This window comes from Clarias gariepinus, chromosome 16, assembly GCF_024256425.1.
Source record: "Clarias gariepinus isolate MV-2021 ecotype Netherlands chromosome 16, CGAR_prim_01v2, whole genome shotgun sequence".
In the NCBI taxonomy this organism is placed as follows: domain Eukaryota; kingdom Metazoa; phylum Chordata; class Actinopteri; order Siluriformes; family Clariidae; genus Clarias; species Clarias gariepinus.
The window spans coordinates 2872476-2891103 of NC_071115.1; the positions used below are offsets into that span (position 1 = coordinate 2872476).

Here is an 18628-nt window from a genome sequence, read left to right on the forward strand (position 1 = left end):
GTGTGTGTGTGTGTGTGTGTGTGTAAGAGAGACAGAGAGAGAGAGAGAGAGAACTACAGAACTATCAAATTATTTAATTACTAATGTTTATGTAGATTTTTATTCTGCTCTTATAATCCTCCCCAGATAAAAGCCATGAAAAGGATCAAATGATAGTTTTGACAATTGTATATTTAAATGCATGTGTTTTGTTTTGATGGCTCCAAGTTAATTTAATTAAGCTTAGATTTAGTTAATAAAACTGTTCTTAAAACAGAAGAACACCCTGCCTCCCCCACAGACACACATCAGTACACTTGACCACACCATTCCCCTTAAAATGTTTTTACAATTCGACCACTGAATAAAAGGTAATCATCATATTCTATATAAACATAATCACATTGATTACAATATCATGATATAAAAGTTTTCAGTACCTGAGCAAATTACACCAGCATCTTCACCATGCCCACAGTTGTGTTTTCCAAATCCATTATGAGTGCACTGTGTGATGTTGCTTTCACTTCCGGAACAGCGAACATTATCCATCCATATTGGGCCACTTCCCCGACCAAATGCAGCACTTTGATTAGCGCTGACAGCATTACGACATCCAAGCTCTCTACACACCACCTGTGCATCATTCATGTCCCAGTCATCATCACACACTGTTCCCCACTGGTTATTATAATAGACTTCCACTCTACCAGAGCAGGAGTTACTGCCACCAACGAGTCGTATGTTAGAGCCATCTAAGACAAACATGTATGTTATTATTAATAAATGATAATGAAGGTCATTACAATGTAGCAATATTAAAACAAGTTTAAATTTAATGTGAATCCATTTCTGTCATTCTTAATTTGTTCTTAAAGACAATCTCCAAATTTTACACAATTATTAATAAACATTATTTGCATTATGTAATTAATCTTATATTGTATGCAATTTCCCTACACCATGGCTGATTTGTTCATATTTTAAAACTTCTCTCTCCTTAAAAAGTAAAAATATACAGTATCTGTTTTCAGAGTGTAATCTAATGAATTTTGGGGAACTTTCAATTCCATCAGCCTTAGCATGAGTTCGTAATAAGATGCGATTTAGGGAACTACAAATCCCATCAGCCTCAGTGTTATAAAAGAAATCGGATTTGTTCTTCCACCTTCTCCCTTTAGTTTTTTTGTTGTAGGTTTATGAATGGAGGTTGCAGCAATATATCAGCAGATTTCCGGGTTGCTTAAATGCACCCACTTGTCAAATATTGATGGTGTATTCTTGAGTGTTGAACATACTGTATGATTTACATTTACCAGACGCTCTTATCCAGAGCGACTTACATTTTTATCTCATTATACATCTGAGCAGTTGAGGGTTAAGGGCTCAACAGTGGCAACTTGGTGGTTGTGGGGTTTGAACCTGGGATCTTCCGAACCATAATCCAATGCCTTAACCACTGAGCTACCCCTGGCCCGAGATGAAAGTTTTATGGCTGAAACGTTGCCTGAGTGTCACAAACCTAAATAACGGACGGTAGAAGAATGCATGATAACCATTTATTTGTTGTTTATTTTGCATTTATTTTGTTTTTAATTAGTATTTCTTAAAAATTTGTTAAACTTTGTATTTCTTCGTTTGGATATGGCCTCAGTTTTTTCCTGGCCAATAATGGTACATCAACAAAGGGAACTGAGTCAAATCATATTCATTTCAGGGTGCTGACCTTTATTTATTTGCATTACCTACTGATAATAATGTTATTTTTTTGTTTGTTGTAGATTTCTTCTGACCCCATGATCGCTGCGGGATTGACCTCACTGGTGGATGGCCATGGTGTGGTGGCTTGGTCACTTTAATTCTCTTCTTTGTAGGTCTGCAATGTGATTTGCTGTGAGCTGGATTGCATGGAGAACACGTTTGTCTGTTTGTCTGAGTTTTTTTTTTCCTTTTTTTATTTGTATTTTTGGGAATTTGCATAGGGGGCCTGTTATGTCTTTTTTATATGGAAATATTCTAATGATTGTTTTGTGTTTAAAAAATGTTTTTGTTTATTGACTTTGTTGTTCATTCACCTCTGTTTGTCATGATTTAAGACCTGGCTGACTTATTTTTCCCATGCTGTCACTTTTCCCTAGCCCTTTGCCTTCGCTCCTTCATTTTTTGATTTTGATCTCAAGCTTCACTTTTTGATTATGTTTTTTGTTTCACATTTTTGGATCTATTGCCTCGCTCTTTGATCTCCCAGTTACCAAACGTACTGTATGCTTGCCCTTTTGACCACAACTCTTATTTCGCGATTTGGCTCAGACACCTCACTGATTGACGCCTTGGCTTTTGATCCCCTTTTGACATTGCTCTCATCTAACTCTGCAGCCACTCATCTGCACTTAGAATCCTCTCCTTCTGCTCCGCCACGTGCCAGAATAATCCAGCCAGCAAAATGAATCCAGCAGAGTGTGACCACATGAGAGAGGAACTCTTCTCAGAGCCCATAATGTTGTTTTAGCTTTGTGCTCAGTATCTTTGTCATGTTACAAGGTGAACCTTTAGCCCAATCTGATGTCCTGAGTGCTGTGGAACAGGTTTCATTAAGGATATCTTTGTACTTTAATCCCTTCAGCTTTCCCTCAACACCGGTGCAAAAAAGAGAAGAGGCTTGCATCTAGCCATTCTGACATAAAACCCAGATCGGTGGAGAGCTGGCCCTTCTTCCCTGATTGGTCAGTTTGGCTAAACAACCAGCTGTTGGAAGAGTCTTGGTTGTGCCAAATTTCTTCCATCTGAGAACTGTGGATGGCTGACTGTTCTCTTTAGAACTTTCAGTGCAGCAGAATTTCTTTTGTAGTCTTCTCCAGATCTGTGCCTTGCAATATCCTGTTTCTAAGCTCTGCAGGCAGTTCTTGGATTTATGGCTTTTGGTCTGATACAATAGACTTTTTCAGCTGTGAGGCCTGCTATGGCGCCATGTGTGCCTTTTCAAAACATCATTTTTAATTTACCACAGGTAAACAAGGCGTAAAAACATTTTAGCATGAGATAAAGAGGCTGGAGTCAGTAAATAGCCACTCCTAAATCAAGGAGAAGAATCTTAAAACCTTGGATAAAAAAATTATCCATAATCCTGGGAGAAAAATAATTGGACCATTGGTCAGTGGTCCAAAGTCTCTTTTTAGATGAAAATAAGTTCTTCATTTCTGCATTTGGAAATCAAGGTCTGGATCAGAGTCTGGAGAAAGTGTGGAGAGTTACAGAATTCAACTTGATTGAAGTGTCATCTGCTTATGTTGGTCCACTTACCTGTTTGCCCACCATAATATTAATGTCCTTGATTGCCCACCCAACACCTAATCTAAACCCTATAGAAAAATCTTTGGGCTACAGTCAAAAGAAGGATAAACACCACCTGACCCAACAATACACATGGGTTGTAAGGCTGCTATCAAAACAACCTGGTCGTTAATAATATCTCAGCAGTTTCACAGGCTGATTACCTCCATGCCATGCCACATTGATGCAGTAATCTGTGCTAAAGGAGCCCTGACTAAGTACTGAATATGTAAAGCAATCATATTTTTTGTATTGTAAATAAAATAAAAAAATCATTTCATTGTTCCATAAGTGAGAACAAGATGTAATTTGGTTCCAATTTCTATCCTATTTTACTAATGACCACTGGTACTAAAACCATAAACTACATTTTAGCTTTCAAAATTCAATCTGTTATGACTCATCTCATCAACACAGATCAAACGAGCTACATCAGCGAAAGATGTTCCTTAAATAGCTTGCAGCAAATGTAAAATTTTAACGTTCCATGGAGTGGTTCATCACAAAACTTCAGACCATGTCAAGGGACTAAGCCCCATTTTACACTCTATTTTAACAGTTAAATGGTCAAGTGTCCTTGAAAGTGTCATGATAACAGTAATTAAATGATAACTCCAATCAAATGCTTTAAAATTCTAGGGTGGTGCATTCTGTACATGGACTTAATTCAAAAGTTGTTGAACCAACCTACTTTACTGTTAATATTGACGAATTGTGATTAATCTTTCCTAATATACCTTAATAACTGAAGGTTATGAGACATCTGAGGTTTCAAAAAAAGTGCTTTTGTAGCCTGGACCAAATTTTAGCTTGATGCACCTGATCAAGAGAGTAAATTAAATCTATTCAAATGGAAAATTCACTTACCAGCCAACAGAGGGGCTCCAAGAACGCTGACTAAGGAGAGAAAAGAAAGAGGAAGAACTTAATTAAACCAGTGACTTAAGGCACAGTTATATTATATAATATATTGTGCTAGAAACACAGTCGCAACTGAAACAACAGCTTTGTGCTTCTGTCTACAAAATGCTGTTAAAACATGTTTATAATGAATCTGTTGAAAAATTTGCTATTTAAATGCAAGTAATGACAATAACTGTAGCCATCAATATTACGGTCTCACTTTTTACTATGTAGTTTATATAAAACATAGTCTGTGCACAGGTTTGATAGCCTATACATGATGTTTTCATGCTTTATATAGCCTATTGCCACCAGTTGGCAAGTTGCCTAAAAAGAACAATAGCAGCACAATCAGATGTTTTATTATCCATATGTTCCCTCATTATTTAACTTATTCTCTATAGCATTTATCCTGAACAGGGTCACGGAAGGCCTAAAGCCTATCCAAGGAGGCTCGGGTCACTAAGTGGACAGGGCACAAAAGCGAACACCAGCACATGCACAAACGTACGCACTACAGGCAATTTGGAAATGCTAATTAGCTTACTCTGAATGGCTTTGAACTGTGGGAGAAACCCGGAGGAAACCCCCCAAGCATGAGGAGAACATAAAAAATTACTAAGAACACAGACCCAAGATAAGACTTGAACCCTTGCCCTGGAGGCACAGGGCTACAGTGCTAACCACAATGGCATCCTGCTGCATTGTCCATACCATTTATGTTAAATCATACATTGTAACAAGAATTAATAGTATGTATAGTGTGAGTCACATGTTGTCCCCAGTCCATCCCTGACCACAGAGTTCATGAATTCTGGATTTTTAATTGGTAAGAAGATATTGGTAAGATGTTAATACATTAGTTTTAATACAGTATGTCATTCTTTCTATAGTAACCGCTCATTCACATAAACTTGTATGGCTGATATACCACAGAAAACAGGGCTAATAAAGTTTTACAAATCTATATTATGCCATAATATATACAGAGAGATGTGTTTCTTTAATATACTTTTTATAAAAAAGACAATTAGGCACATATTGTTATTGGAAAAGAATTAGCATTAGGGTGGTAACAGTAACTCCTCTTTATAAGGTCATAGTTCACTGAACAGGAGTGAGGACAGAACACAAGAAGTGGCTGAGTGGACAGTGTGAAAAATTAAGTAATACAGGCAACTGCAACATTTTTTTTTTAAGTTTGTGTGGGCCAAATGACCTTTGGTAAAGATTGACACTAATAAGACACTGTCACTGACACTAATATGAAGAATAAAGGATTATCTAAATTGTGGTAGCTGTACTTGTCGGTGGAAAATCTTAAAACAAAAAGTACAAATTTTTTCTTTGGCTTACACATCTTAAGATAATTATGTCACAAACCTAAGTTATTGTGAGTTTAGTATTCAAATATAATCGGTCAATGTTCAAATGTAGATATTTGTGAACAAATAAAAATACAGTAGTAGACATACAGTAAGGGCATATAACAATTATATATAACAGTCTAGGGTGGAATCATAAAAAAAAAGTAAACCACTTTTTCCTATGTGTTAACAGATATATTCTGTATTTGGCTTCTTAGATTACTTTAAGAATTTCCAAAATTGTAGATGATTATCATATTGGAATTAAATACATTTTATGTAAATAAACACTAAACATAAATGTCAACACAGTAAAATAAATATTACAATTTAAATATTTACATAAAAAATAAGTAGAACTTTCTTTTGTTTTTTGCTAGTGTGTTAAATTATGCATATTTAACTGAAACAAATAAAAGCATTTGCAACTAGCCAGCAAAGATGACCTGTGATTATTGTTTTTTAAACTCTGTTCTTAATGTTAAGTTAAGGAAAAATGTATTAATAAAAATTTAGAATTTACCAAGCATTAAACTGAGATGAATTCTCAGCATCCTGGTCCTTAAATTGCTGTTCAGTTTGCTGTCACTTACTGTTTCCACTCCTGCTGTCTACTCAGAATAAAACTCATGAGATCATGAGGATGATCATCTTTTTCTATACAATTAAAGAGGTGGAGTTAATTTTTTTTGTGGCCAGTTCCTGCTTCTGTGAAAGGTCAAAATGTAAAGCACTTGTCCAGATTATATTTAGTAAATTTTGTAATAATTTAAGCAATATTTTTCAAGGTTATTGACAAATATAATGTGCCTAAAAATCTGCTCTTTCATGTCATTATTGAACTCTCATTTAACATTCATTTATCAACTTCAGCTTTTAAGTAAACAATCCAACTCATACCACCTCGATTTTTTAGAGGGCAAACATTACATTACATAGATATTATTTTGACTAAAACAAATACTATTAAGATAAAACCTATTGTACTATTTATCACAGAGTACTTCACTGAAATGTTTACAAAAGTCACTTTTTGAAACAAGCTAATGTTTTTAAACTTAGCCACAAAATAACAACATTTGTGTTCCTAGTCAAAACAGGTCATTTATTTAGTAAAAAAGACAAGAGCCCAAACATCCACAGGGAAAACTTAACTATATTACATATATAATGCTTGATGCACACACTGTATAAACATATTTACAATTTTACAGTAGCCCTGCTGCCATTTCTGAGACCCCCACTTCACCTGATTTTTTCCCAGGACACCATCAGCCAGTTTTCTGCGTACCCTTGCATGTTCCAGGCATAACAAGTCTTTGCATCACACACTGCCAATGTCTTTATATCATACTTACTGTAAATGCTTTGTTTGGCATATGCTACTTAAATGGGCACCGTCCCCTAAAACTGACAAGATGCTCATCAACAGTGATGTCATGACCTGGTTTATTAATGAGTGGCAGGCACTTCACCCACTTCTACCAAACTTCCAAGTTTGTATCGTTGACTTCGGGCTGCTTTTATGTGGTGGTCATCAAAGCATAGCACACATGACTGGAAATGGAAGGTCTCCAAAGAGATTGTAGTGTGAAAAATTGCCCAACTGGTGTCCGCATTCTATAAGCTGGATGCAGATTCGTTCCAGATTCGTCCCCTTCAGGTTTGTCATGTTCATGACAATGGTTACAATGGAGTATGCGAGGAAATGATGAAAAACAGATTTGATGTCATCTCTCACTTTTTACTAACAACCTGGTTTCTCTTTGCCTGATCACTGTCATTGTCAAATGTAATTCCATATCTCATGTGAAGTATATCTCTTGGCCTTCATGCTGCCAAAGAATGAACAGCGAGTAAGGCCTCAAAAAAGCTTTATATACCAGAGCTAAAAGAAAGGTGTATGAAGCAATATTGGAGTTTTGTTTTGCAACAGGTCTGGTAAAAATTATGTTGTGGATAGGTTCCTGTGTGGGTTGCAGTGGAAGCTAAAAAGAGGCATAAGAAGTGTTTGTGTGTGTGTGTTTGCTTAAAGACACCTGCATGTAGAAATGTGCTTGAACTCTGTTTGATACATTAACTGTAGTCTTACCTATTCATTTTTAATGACCGGTCATTTTTGACTAGGAACACCATGAGTGTATAAGTACAAGTTCAATGAACCACTCAAATTGTTAAAAAAAAAATTTTTTTGTTCAAATGTCATGTTTGAACAAACTCATTAAACCTCATGAAAAATAAATGAAATTTACTGCACTTTTTAAAGAGGAAATTTTGCAAAAAATTCATCATATATGCCTGACACAATAGGCTTTAAAAGTTAAGTTTGAGGAACCATCTATTATGAACTTTAGACATTATACACAAACAAATGACAATTAAAAAGGGTTAGTGAGCAGTTATTATGTGCTGATTTAGCATAACGAGTTGCTCCATCTGCATTTTTTTTTATCAGTCAAAAAAAAACATTTACACACCCTAAAAAATGCTGGGTTAAAAACAACCCAATCTACCCAGCTGCTGGGTAACTATTGGACTAACTAAATGCTGGGTTAATTTAACCCAGCAAAATGGGTTATTTTTTTAACCCAGCAAAATGGGTTAAATATTCAACCCAAATGCTGGGTTATATTTAACTATAATGCTGGGTTAATTCTACCACATAAATTGGTTAAATGTTCTACCCAGATGTTGGTTCATTTTAACTGGAATGTTGAGTTAATTCTACCTCACAAATAGGTTATTATTATTTTCATGTTTTACAGTGAATCTGTAAAAAAAAAAAAAAAAAAAAAAACTACCCATGTCTATTAAACAGTTAAATTACTTTGATATACTGGTTTATTACAAAAAAAAAACTTAAAAGTTTTGCAAACCATACATATATGCAATAAACAACATCCTATTAAATGTTCATAGAAAAAACGTTCATTTTTCAAAAGCACAAGAACAGATAATCAACAGCGACATCATTACTATACTATTACTCACAAGGGCAGAATGGAGTAATAACACAAATAGGCTGAGGCAGCTTCTACAGAGCAGGATCTCTCAGTGTCATTAGATATCTTTTCTGCAGAACAAAACTATCCAGCCCTGGTTCCATTTTAACATACAAACACTGTCTATGACTTTTCAAGTAGGCCTTGCTATTTCATAGCAACATTACAAAAAGTCCTATACAGGTGCACACTACTTTAAATAGTTAATGTCAAAAATATAAAATGCCTTGAAGCACACATCAACCGCCCCAAGTAGTGTACATTGCTCCAGAGCCTCCCACCAGAATGACAAATGCCTGAGAGCAGCGCTGGTCATTACCTCCCAACGTCAGGATGTACAGTAGGGGTACGGCCTTGAAACTTCAGCCTGCTGGAGGTATTCCACCATGTTGGTGCCAACCTTAGAAAGAAATGAAAAAAAGTAAAAAAATTGGTTGAATAACAAAGATTAAACTGAAAAAGACTATCAATTTAATGTGTAATAGGATTTATACTAAATAAAAAAAATGACAAAGCTAGGGTAGAGGTAACATGAAACAAAAACATGGAGACAGCTACTACCAAAACTAAAATTATATATATACTTTAGTCAGACTAGTTGATCTTGTGGTCTGTGTTGATTTTAAGCTAATTACAAAGGAAATGCATTGTCATATCTGTGGTCATACTGGCACATTACAATCACCCAAATATAAATACTTTCATCTAGTATTTATCTGTACAGCTGACTAATAGTTAATTTAGCCTGAGTCACAAGCAACTTTGGTTAAAGAGGGCTACCTGGTTAGCTTACATGCAGCAGTCATATTTTCATACTACTTGCCAAAGGGGGAAAGGTGTAAAATATTGTTATAACTCGGGAGAAACGCGGGTGACTTTTGACCGTGGAGTAAATTACTAGCTAGTGAAAAACGGGAGGGTTAGCAGGTGTGTATATTTGTGAGAGGGTCAGCGTTTTGTAACACCCAGCATTTTATTGTCTCAAACAGTGAGATTAATAAAATTCTAATGTTAACTAAATGCTAGCGTCATGCTAATACTACAGTTATAGTTTCGTCACCTTGCAAACATTCTACAGAGAAAGCTAAAAAGCTCAGACATCTTATCCGTTTCTTTCACACACAGGTGGGGTTCTTTGGCTAACTATAGCAGCTATTGTCAGCTAAATTATCTTACCTCAGACCAGCCTGAAAGTTTAAGTGTAACCTTAACACGGTAACTGTAATAAATGTTATATATAGTAATAATTTTTCAGTAATATGTGACTTAGGTGAGTGAACATGTGTATACAGACCTTGTATTTAACGTCATTTTCCCTTAAATGAACCGTCATCAGCGGTGTGGGAGCTGAAGAGAGACACGAAGCTCTGACTGACAGCCGCTGAATCCACCGGTGAACTTTGGGGGAGGGGCCAAGCAAACTTCAACCCAGCAGCTGGGTTACACAAAAACTACCCAACTCTCTGTAAATAACCCAGAAAAATGACCCAACAGAGGCAACCCAGCGCTTGGGTAGAAAAAACAACCCAGCGTTTTTTAGAGTGCAGTAAATCTGGTCAGACACTAACCAATACTTAGGATTCAACTGTGCCAGACATACAAGATTACTTTACCATTATGTGACATTACATTACAAGAAATTTCAAGATTACTGTAGAAGCACAAGTGTCTGTGGGTAAAAGAATGTGATACGGTGGGTGTAATTAGCATTGCAATAATTAAAATTGCAATAACAAAAAAAAATGCAACCACGGGGAGGCGCAATCCAGTGTCTTCTTGTGCCAGTCCCAAGTCTGGATAAATGCAGAGGGTTGTGTCAGGAAGGGCATCCGACGTAAAACATTTGCCAAATCAATGATGCGAATCACGAATATAAATCCCATACCGGATCGGTCGTGGCCCGGGTTAACAACGACCGCCACTGGTGTTGTTGACCTACAGGGTGCTGGTGGAAATTGGGCTACTGTTGGTTGAAGAAGGAGAGGAGAAAGGCGTGTTCGAAAGCAGAGAGAGAAGAGGAAAGGCAAGAGTTTAGGAGTGATAGTAGGGACTTTGAATGTTGGGACCATGACAGGACAGGGGAAGAGAGTTAGTTGATATGATGCAGAGAAGGAAGGTGGATATACTGTGTGTCCAGGAGACCAGGTGGAAAGGTAGCAAGGCTAGAAGCTTAGGATCAGGGTTCAAATTGTTTTACCATGGTGTGGATAGAAAAAGAAATGGAGTAGGAGTTATTCTAAAAGAGGAGTTTGTAAGGAATGTTCTAGAGGTGAAGAGAGTATCAGATAGGGTGATGAGTCTGAAGCTGGAAATTGAAGGGATAATGTTCAATGTTGTTAGTGGTTATGCCCCACAGGTAGGATGTGAGTTAAAAGAGAAGGAGAAATTCTGGAGTGAGTTAGATGAAGTGATGCAGAGCATCCCCAGAGGTGAAAGAGTGGTGATTGGTGCAGACTTCAATGGACATGTTGGGGAAGGGAACAGAGGTGATGAAAATGTGATGGGCAGGTTTGGTCTTCAGGACAGGAATGTAGAAGGACAGATGGTGGTGGACTTTGCAAAGAGGATGGAAATGGCAGTAGTAAATACTTTCTTCCAGAAAAGGCAGGAACATAGGGTGACATATAAGAGTGGAGGCAGAAGCACTCAGGTCGACTACATCTTGTGTCGACGTTGTAACCTGAAAGAGATCAGTGACTGCAAAGTGTTGGTAGGGGAGAGTGTAGCCAGACAACACAGAATGGTGGTGTGTAAAATAACCCTGGTGGTGAGGAAGGCGAAGAGGACAAAGGCAGAGCAGAGGACAAAGTGGTGGAAGCTGAGAAAGGAAGAATGTTGTGTAGTCTTCAGGGAGGAGTTGAGACAGGCTATGGGTGGTCAGGAGGGGCTTTCAGTTGACTGGACAACTACAGCCAATGTGATCAGGGAGACAGGTAGGAGGGTACTTGGTGTATCATCAGGTAAGGGGAAAGTGGACAAGGAGACTTGGTGGTGGAATGAGGAAGTCCAGGAGTGTATACAGGGAAAGAGGCTAGCTAAGAAGAAGTGGGACATTGAGAGGACTGAAGAGAGTAGACAGGAGTACAGGGAGATGCAAAGTAAGGTGAAGGTAGAGGTGGCAAAGGCCAAACAAAGAGCATATGAGGACTTGTATGCTAGGCTAGACAGTAAGGAGGGAGAGGTGGATCTGTACAGGTTGGCAAGGCAGAGAGATAGAGATGGGAAGGATGTGCAGCAGGTTAGAGTGATTAAAGATAGAGATGGAAATGTACTGACAGATGCCAGGAGGGTGATGGGAAGATGGAAGGAGTACTTTAAGGAGTTGATGAATGAGGAAAACGAAAGAGAACAAAGAGTAGAAGAGGTGACTGTTGTGGAACAGGAAGTAGCAAATATTAGTAAAAGTGAGGTGAGAAGGGCGTTAAAAAGGATGAAGAGTGGAAAGGCTGTTGGTCCAGATGACATACCTGTGGAGGTATGGAAGTGCTTAGGAGAGGTGGCAGTAGAGTTTCTGACAAGTTTGTTTAACAAGATCTTGGAGAGTGAGAGGATTCCAGAGGAATGGAGGAGAAGTGTATTGGTGCCAATTTTTAAGAACAAGGGAGATGTGCAAAGCTGTGGCAATTATAGAGGTATAAAGCTAATGAGCCAGACAATGAAGCTGTGGGAAAGAGTAGTGAAAGCTAGGTTAAGGGCAGAGGTGAGCATTTGTGAGCAGCAATATGGTTTTATGCCTAGAAAGAGTACATCAGATGCAGTATTTGCTTTGAGGATGCTGGCGGAGAAGTACAGAGAAGGTAACAGGGAGTTGCATTGTGTCTTTTTAGATTTAGAGAAAGCATATGACAGGGTTCCAAGAGAGGAGCTGTGGTATTGTATGAGGAAGTCTGCAGTGGCAGAGAAGTATGTTAGAGTGGTGCAGGACATGTATGAGAGCTGTAAGACAGTGGTAAGATGTGCTGTAGGTGTGACAGAAGAGTTCAAGGTGGAGGTGGGTCTGCATCAAGGATCGGCTCTAAGCCCCTTTTTGTTTGCTCTGGTGATGGACAGGATGACAGATGAGGTAAGACAGGAGTCCCCATGGACTATGATGTTTGCAGATGACATTGTGCTCTGTAGCGAGAGCAGGGAACAGGTGGAGGAAAATTTGGAGAGGTGGAGGTATGCTCTGGAAAGCAGAGGAATGAAGGTTAGCCGCAGCAAGACAGAATACATGTGTATAAATGAGAGGGACCCAGGAGGATCGGTGAGGCTACAGGGAGCAGAAGTAAAGAAGGTGCAGGATTTTAAGTACTTAGGGTCAACGCTCCAGAGCAATGGAGAGTGTTCAAAGGAGGGGAAGAGGCGGGTACAGGCAGGTTGGAATGGGTGGAGAAAAGTGTCAGGTGTGTTGTGCGATAAAAGAGTATCAGCGAGAATGAAAGGAAAGGTGTACAGGACAGTGGTGAGACCAGCAATGCTCTACGGCCTAGAGACAGTGGCGCTGAAGAAAAGACAGGAGGCAGAGTTGGAGGTAGCAGAGCTGAAGATGTTGAGGTTCTCTTTGGGAGTGACAAGGATGGATAGGATCAAGAATGAGTTTATCAGAGGGACAACCCACGTTAGATGTTTTGGAGATAAAGTCAGAGAGGCCAGATTGAGGTGGTTTGGACATGTTCAGAGGAGAGATGGTGAATATATCGGTAGAAGGATGCTGAGGTTGGAACTGCCAGGCAGGAGGTCTAGAGGAAGACCAAAGAGGAGATTTATGGATGCAGTGAGAGAGAACATGAAGTTAGTTGGGGTGAGAGAAGAGGATGCAGAGGATAGGGTTAGATGGAGGCAAATGATTCGCTGTGGCGACCCCTGAAAGGGAACAGCCGAAAGACAAAGAAGAAGAGAATTAAAAAATAAATTTGAATATATAACCTTACCAAAACAGTTGGTATAGAGTGAGGACAGAAGATGACCCATCACTGAATCTTGTGGTACATCAAAAAAGATTCTCTATTGAACAAAAACTAACCCTCTCTGCCAATTAATGTTAAGATCACCTATCTTAGGAAGCCAACCCTTTTCTACTGTGTCATGAATTCCAAAATACATGGCAAGGCTCTAGCTTGTAAATGATTACAGTGGAGTCTTCTCAGTAACAACCACAAGAGAGCTTTCAGCTGTATATGCCATTTCAAAAACTGTACTGGTGCTAGAATCGTGGAGGTCATTATGGGAGAGATAAAGAAAAAAGTGTTGGAATATACAGGAATTCTTTATAGGTTCAGAATCGTTTACTTCAATCATGGAGCTAGCTGAACCCAAGCTGTGGGCTTGGTGGTTACAGAGGAGATGTTTCTGATATTGAGTCAAGGGACACTTGATCATCATGGCAGGCCAGTTCCACAGTTTTCAAGGCCTGAACAAAAGTGCATGCTTTTTTCATCCCTTTTAGCTGCTAGTGTGCAACAGTCCAGGGTCAAATCCAGCTATGTTTTTCCTCCACTATGTGACTGTGGGGAGCTGCTTTTTGAATACTTTGGCCTCAGATTACCTCTCTGCTTAGTACTAAGCAGGATGTGAAACAAGCAAGCTAGGCATCATCATGCAACTTTTCCCAATTTAAAACTATCAAGTCAGCACCAGTGGTCAATCAACAACGCTTACACTTTCAGTTTAAAGCCCAAATGCTGTCCATCCTAGACTCATGGTACAGAGGGTGTAAGCTCCAGTACCTGATCAACTAAGAAAACTATGATCTAGAGGAGAGACACTGGGGAAAGAATTTTATTAGGAATCCCCACCCTGAAATGAATAATCCAAAACAATGTGGTTACTCCACTTAGACCTGATCCACTTTAACTGGTCTCTGTTCCAGGAGGAGTTCAAAAGTTGCATTTTTGCATATATATAGATGGCTCTTCTGTATATACATACAGTGAGGTCAATAAGTATTTGATCACCCTGTGATTTTGCAAGTTCTGTGAGAGACAGAATCTAAAAAGAAAAATCCGATTTTTTTAAACAATTTATTTGTGAATTACTGTGTCAAATAAGTATTTGATCACTTGTTTAGCAGCCAGATTTCTGACCCTCAAAGAACTGTTATTTTGCTTTTAAATAGTCCAGCTACACTCTGCTCATGATTCTAAATTAGCAGCACCAGTGGCGGCTGCTAGCTTTTGAAACAGGTTAGCTCATATTTCTCTCTCCTTGTAAGGATGACTACTAAATAGTTTTGCCAAAAGCAGGTCAACAATATTAGCACTGTCTGCGTTTGCCATTATGCACAGCTTGCTAGCTGGCTAGTTTCCCCTTCCACGAGCTACCTCAATTATATGAATAAACTAACTTTACACTGTTGAAACAAGAAAATTGCGTCAAACAATCTACAATAAATACCTGATTCTAATCGAGCTGGTCATGAAGTTGAACGCGTTTTAGCACACTTATAAAACCAATATAAATACGACAGTGCATATATGAGCATTTATTTTCTGACATAGTAGAGGAAGCGGAGCTTCCCTTGTAGTCTTAGAGCAGCCACCACTGAGTAGCACCTATTTGAGATCGTTAGCTGTCATAAAAACACCTGTGCACCTCACAATCAGCCAAAGTCTAAGTAGATACATGGGGTATCAATAATGCTAAGAATGGTAAAGAATCAGCCCAGGACTACACGGGAGGAGCTGGTCAATGCCATGAAGAGAGCTGGGACCATCGTTTCCAAGGGTATTATCAGTACTAAGACATCATGGTTTAAAATCTTATATCGCACGGAAGGTTCCCCTGCTTAAGTCAGCCCATGTCCAGGCCCATGTGAAGTTTTCCAGGGATCATCTGGATGATCCAGAGGAGTCATGGGAGAACGTCCTGTGGTCAGATGAGACCAAAGTAGAACTTTTTGGTCTTAACTCCATTCGCCGTGTTTGGAGGAAGAAGAACGATGAGTATCATCCCATATATAATATAAGGTATAATATATAGGTATAATACCATACCTACAGTGAAGCATGGGGCTGGAAGCATCATGCTCTCTGAGGTGTTTTTCTGCACAGGTGACAGGATAACGGCACTGTATTAAGGAGAGGATGTACAGGCAACTCGTGCATCTTAACTGCTTCTCTCTAAAGAAGACCCAAAATGGTGCAAAGGATTAAAAAAAATCTTTTTACCATAAACTCTTACTAACTCACCATCTATATTATCCAGGGTTACAGGGGGCCTAGAGTCTATCCCTGGACAAAGTGCCAATCTAACGCAGGGCACACACATGTGAACTTACTCACACAAACTATGGGCAATTTGGAAATGCCAATTAGCCTAATCTGCGGGTCTTTGGACTGTGGAAAAAAAACGGAGTACCCGGAAGAAAATAACTAAGCACAGAGAAAACATGCAAAACAATTAAATTACATTTTAAAAGGATACTTTTAAATCTACAATAAGAAATATCAATGGATTCTGCATTGTTCAATTAAAACAAAACAAAAACATTACATCTAATTGATGTTTACAATTAGATGTTTTTTGTTACTTATAATTACTTGTACATCACTGACATAATTTTACTTACTTTACAATATTTAATTATACAACAGTTAGTTTGTATTGAGTAATCTGTTTGGGTGGGAGACATTCCATGAGTGATAACATAAGGCAAAATAGCATAATAAAGGTGAGACATTTGCTCTAACAATATGTGTCCCTTGGCATTCCAGGTGTTCTACAATCATTAATTACACTAACTGTCAGTCGCAGCATGGGTGAAAGTAGGTCTGTATGGTCTGCAGCACTGCGGAGAGAGTAGCTGCCTGCCAAAACCCACATTCCACAACCAGTCAAAAAAGCACTTTCAGCAAGTACACACACCTGACAACATTATGACATCTTACACTACACACTCATTTACTCATCTTTGTTTGCACATTTGCACGTGCACTTTGTTGTCTATTGTTGTCTCTTTTTGTATAAAAATAGTTTTAGGTTAACTTAAAGGGGTCATACAGGCCTACATGCACTTTTTTAAGCTATTTGGACTGAACTGTGTGTTAGGAGAGTGCGTACACAACCACTCTACGATGATAAAGAGCCACCCAGTGGTTTTCTTTTCATTTATTACGATAACATGCCCCTTCTGAAATCAGGCCAATTGCAAATGCCTGTCACTGTGATGCCACACCACAAGAGGCCGCTCCTACACTAGTTGATTGACACTGGTGTTTAAGCAAAGACCCGCCCCGAGTGAGAAGAAGCTGTCGGCCATTGTTTTTCACCGCTGGAGCAAAATGTCGCCTAAGTGAGTGTGGTGTACAGTTGTTGGGTGTAATAGCGAACACAGCAGTCGTCATTCACTACCGACTTTTGAGCTGCTGAGGACGTAGTGGCTGAATTTAGTTTTTAAAGCTATCCTCCCCGCCGATTTACCTAAATGCGTTCATGTTTGCACTAATCATTTTTCACCAGACTGCTTTATAAACGCGGGTCAATATAAAGCAGGTTTTACTAAAAAGCAGCTCCTAAAAAATAGATCTGTACTAACGCTTCGTGTTCCTGCTTCATCTTCGCCAGGCTCAGTGAGTAATTTCTTTTTCTATGACTATTTGCAGATCGCCTTTTCTAATAATCATGATGAATGCGGAGTGTAAGTTAACTTATACTCTCATAGAACATGGTTATGGCTTCTTCTCTATGTACATCCGTCTCTATATAATCCCTAATCGCCCGTTTATAATAAACAATGCATTAAGGTGATTGTCTAGTTGCAAACTGTGTACGTAGTCGGAAAACTATATTATGCTTACCTTTGTAACGCTAGATGGTTTATAACGATGTCTGTCGAAGATTAAGAAGTCATGTAAACACATCAGTAAACACATCGCGTCCGTATCTCTCTCAGTAAGCTTTTCCGCTTTTGTTGTTGTTGCTCGCGGCAGCGTAACAGCCCGTTAATTCATGCCCATGCAGTGATGAGAAAGACAAATCGAGTCGATACATGTCCATTCTTTTAATTTCTGCGTTGTCAGGCGATATTACAAACTTCCGCGTAGGTTCCGTACTTAAATCAAACCAAAAACTACTTAAGAAAACAGGCTCAGCCTCTATATTCCAGCGTTTTCCGGTTTGGACTGCATTACCCACAAAGCACTGCGTTGTGGGCAATGCTTTGTGGGTAATGCAGTCCAAAGCATTGCCCGCACTGGACTACACTCCCGTGGCTATACACCACGTGTGTTGTGAAGACACGCCCCACAGAACTGGGGGGGCGGGCTCAGCAGAGATCATAAGCATTTAAGGGAACATGCACTGAAATAGGTTGCTGAGAACAGAGCTAGTTTTTACCAGTTAAAAGTAGTGTTTTTTTTACACAACCATTGAGAATTTTTAATTAAATATATTACAAACTTTTCATTAGTACCCTAAAGATCATATTAACATTTAATGAAAAATGGTTCTGGATGATCCCTTTAAAAAAAAAATAAATAAAAAAAAAAAAAATATATATATATATATATATATATATATATATATATACAAAATGATGCGACAATCATCCTGCTCACTCATTCACTGAAAACAATATCTTCATTTACATTTTCAAAGACCCTTTTTGTTTAGAAACACCATATGCATGGAGGCGTGAATGATGATGAATAATGCTGTAATTCACACCACAAAGTCCTGCATAATGAGCCTCTCAGTCAGGTCTGTGACAGAGGGAAGTGCGACAAGAAAATAATTAGAGGACAAAAAAAACATTTTTTGTCTTTGTATTTAGTTTGTTCAGAGTATAGCTTTTATTCATTTTACAGTAGGGCCTATTAATTAGATTCACTGTTTTGGCACATGTAGAAGCGACTACTATCAGTGTGTGCCCCGTGTGCCCAAACCTTGAAGAAGCAAATGACAAGCAGGGCTCAGCTGGTCTTGAACAGCTCTCTGTGCGGGCATATTTTCGTAAAAAGTGCCCAATTTATATTGGTGACCAGAGCAAAATAAATCAGAGCATTGCTAGTGTACTTCATATACATAAACTAATTATACTTTTAGTATATTTTAGAGGCTTACAAGCTA

At 38.6% G+C, this 18628-nt stretch overlaps 1 protein-coding gene across 1 annotated transcript in view; it reads right to left on the reverse strand.

Annotated features, from left to right (window-relative positions):
- The window catches only part of LOC128544925 (deleted in malignant brain tumors 1 protein-like), a 65750-nt gene extending 59570 nt beyond the window's left edge, over nucleotides 1–6180 (reverse strand). Inside the window, exons 1-3 of the mRNA XM_053515237.1 lie at nucleotides 6103–6180; nucleotides 4177–4206; nucleotides 420–734 (exon numbers count right to left, since the gene is read on the reverse strand). Coding sequence (XP_053371212.1) covers nucleotides 420–734; nucleotides 4177–4206; nucleotides 6103–6133 — 376 coding nt within the window. The 5' untranslated portion in view covers nucleotides 6134–6180. The remainder of the gene's footprint in view (nucleotides 1–419; nucleotides 735–4176; nucleotides 4207–6102) is intronic.
- Nucleotides 6181–18628: the final 12448 nt, after the last annotated feature.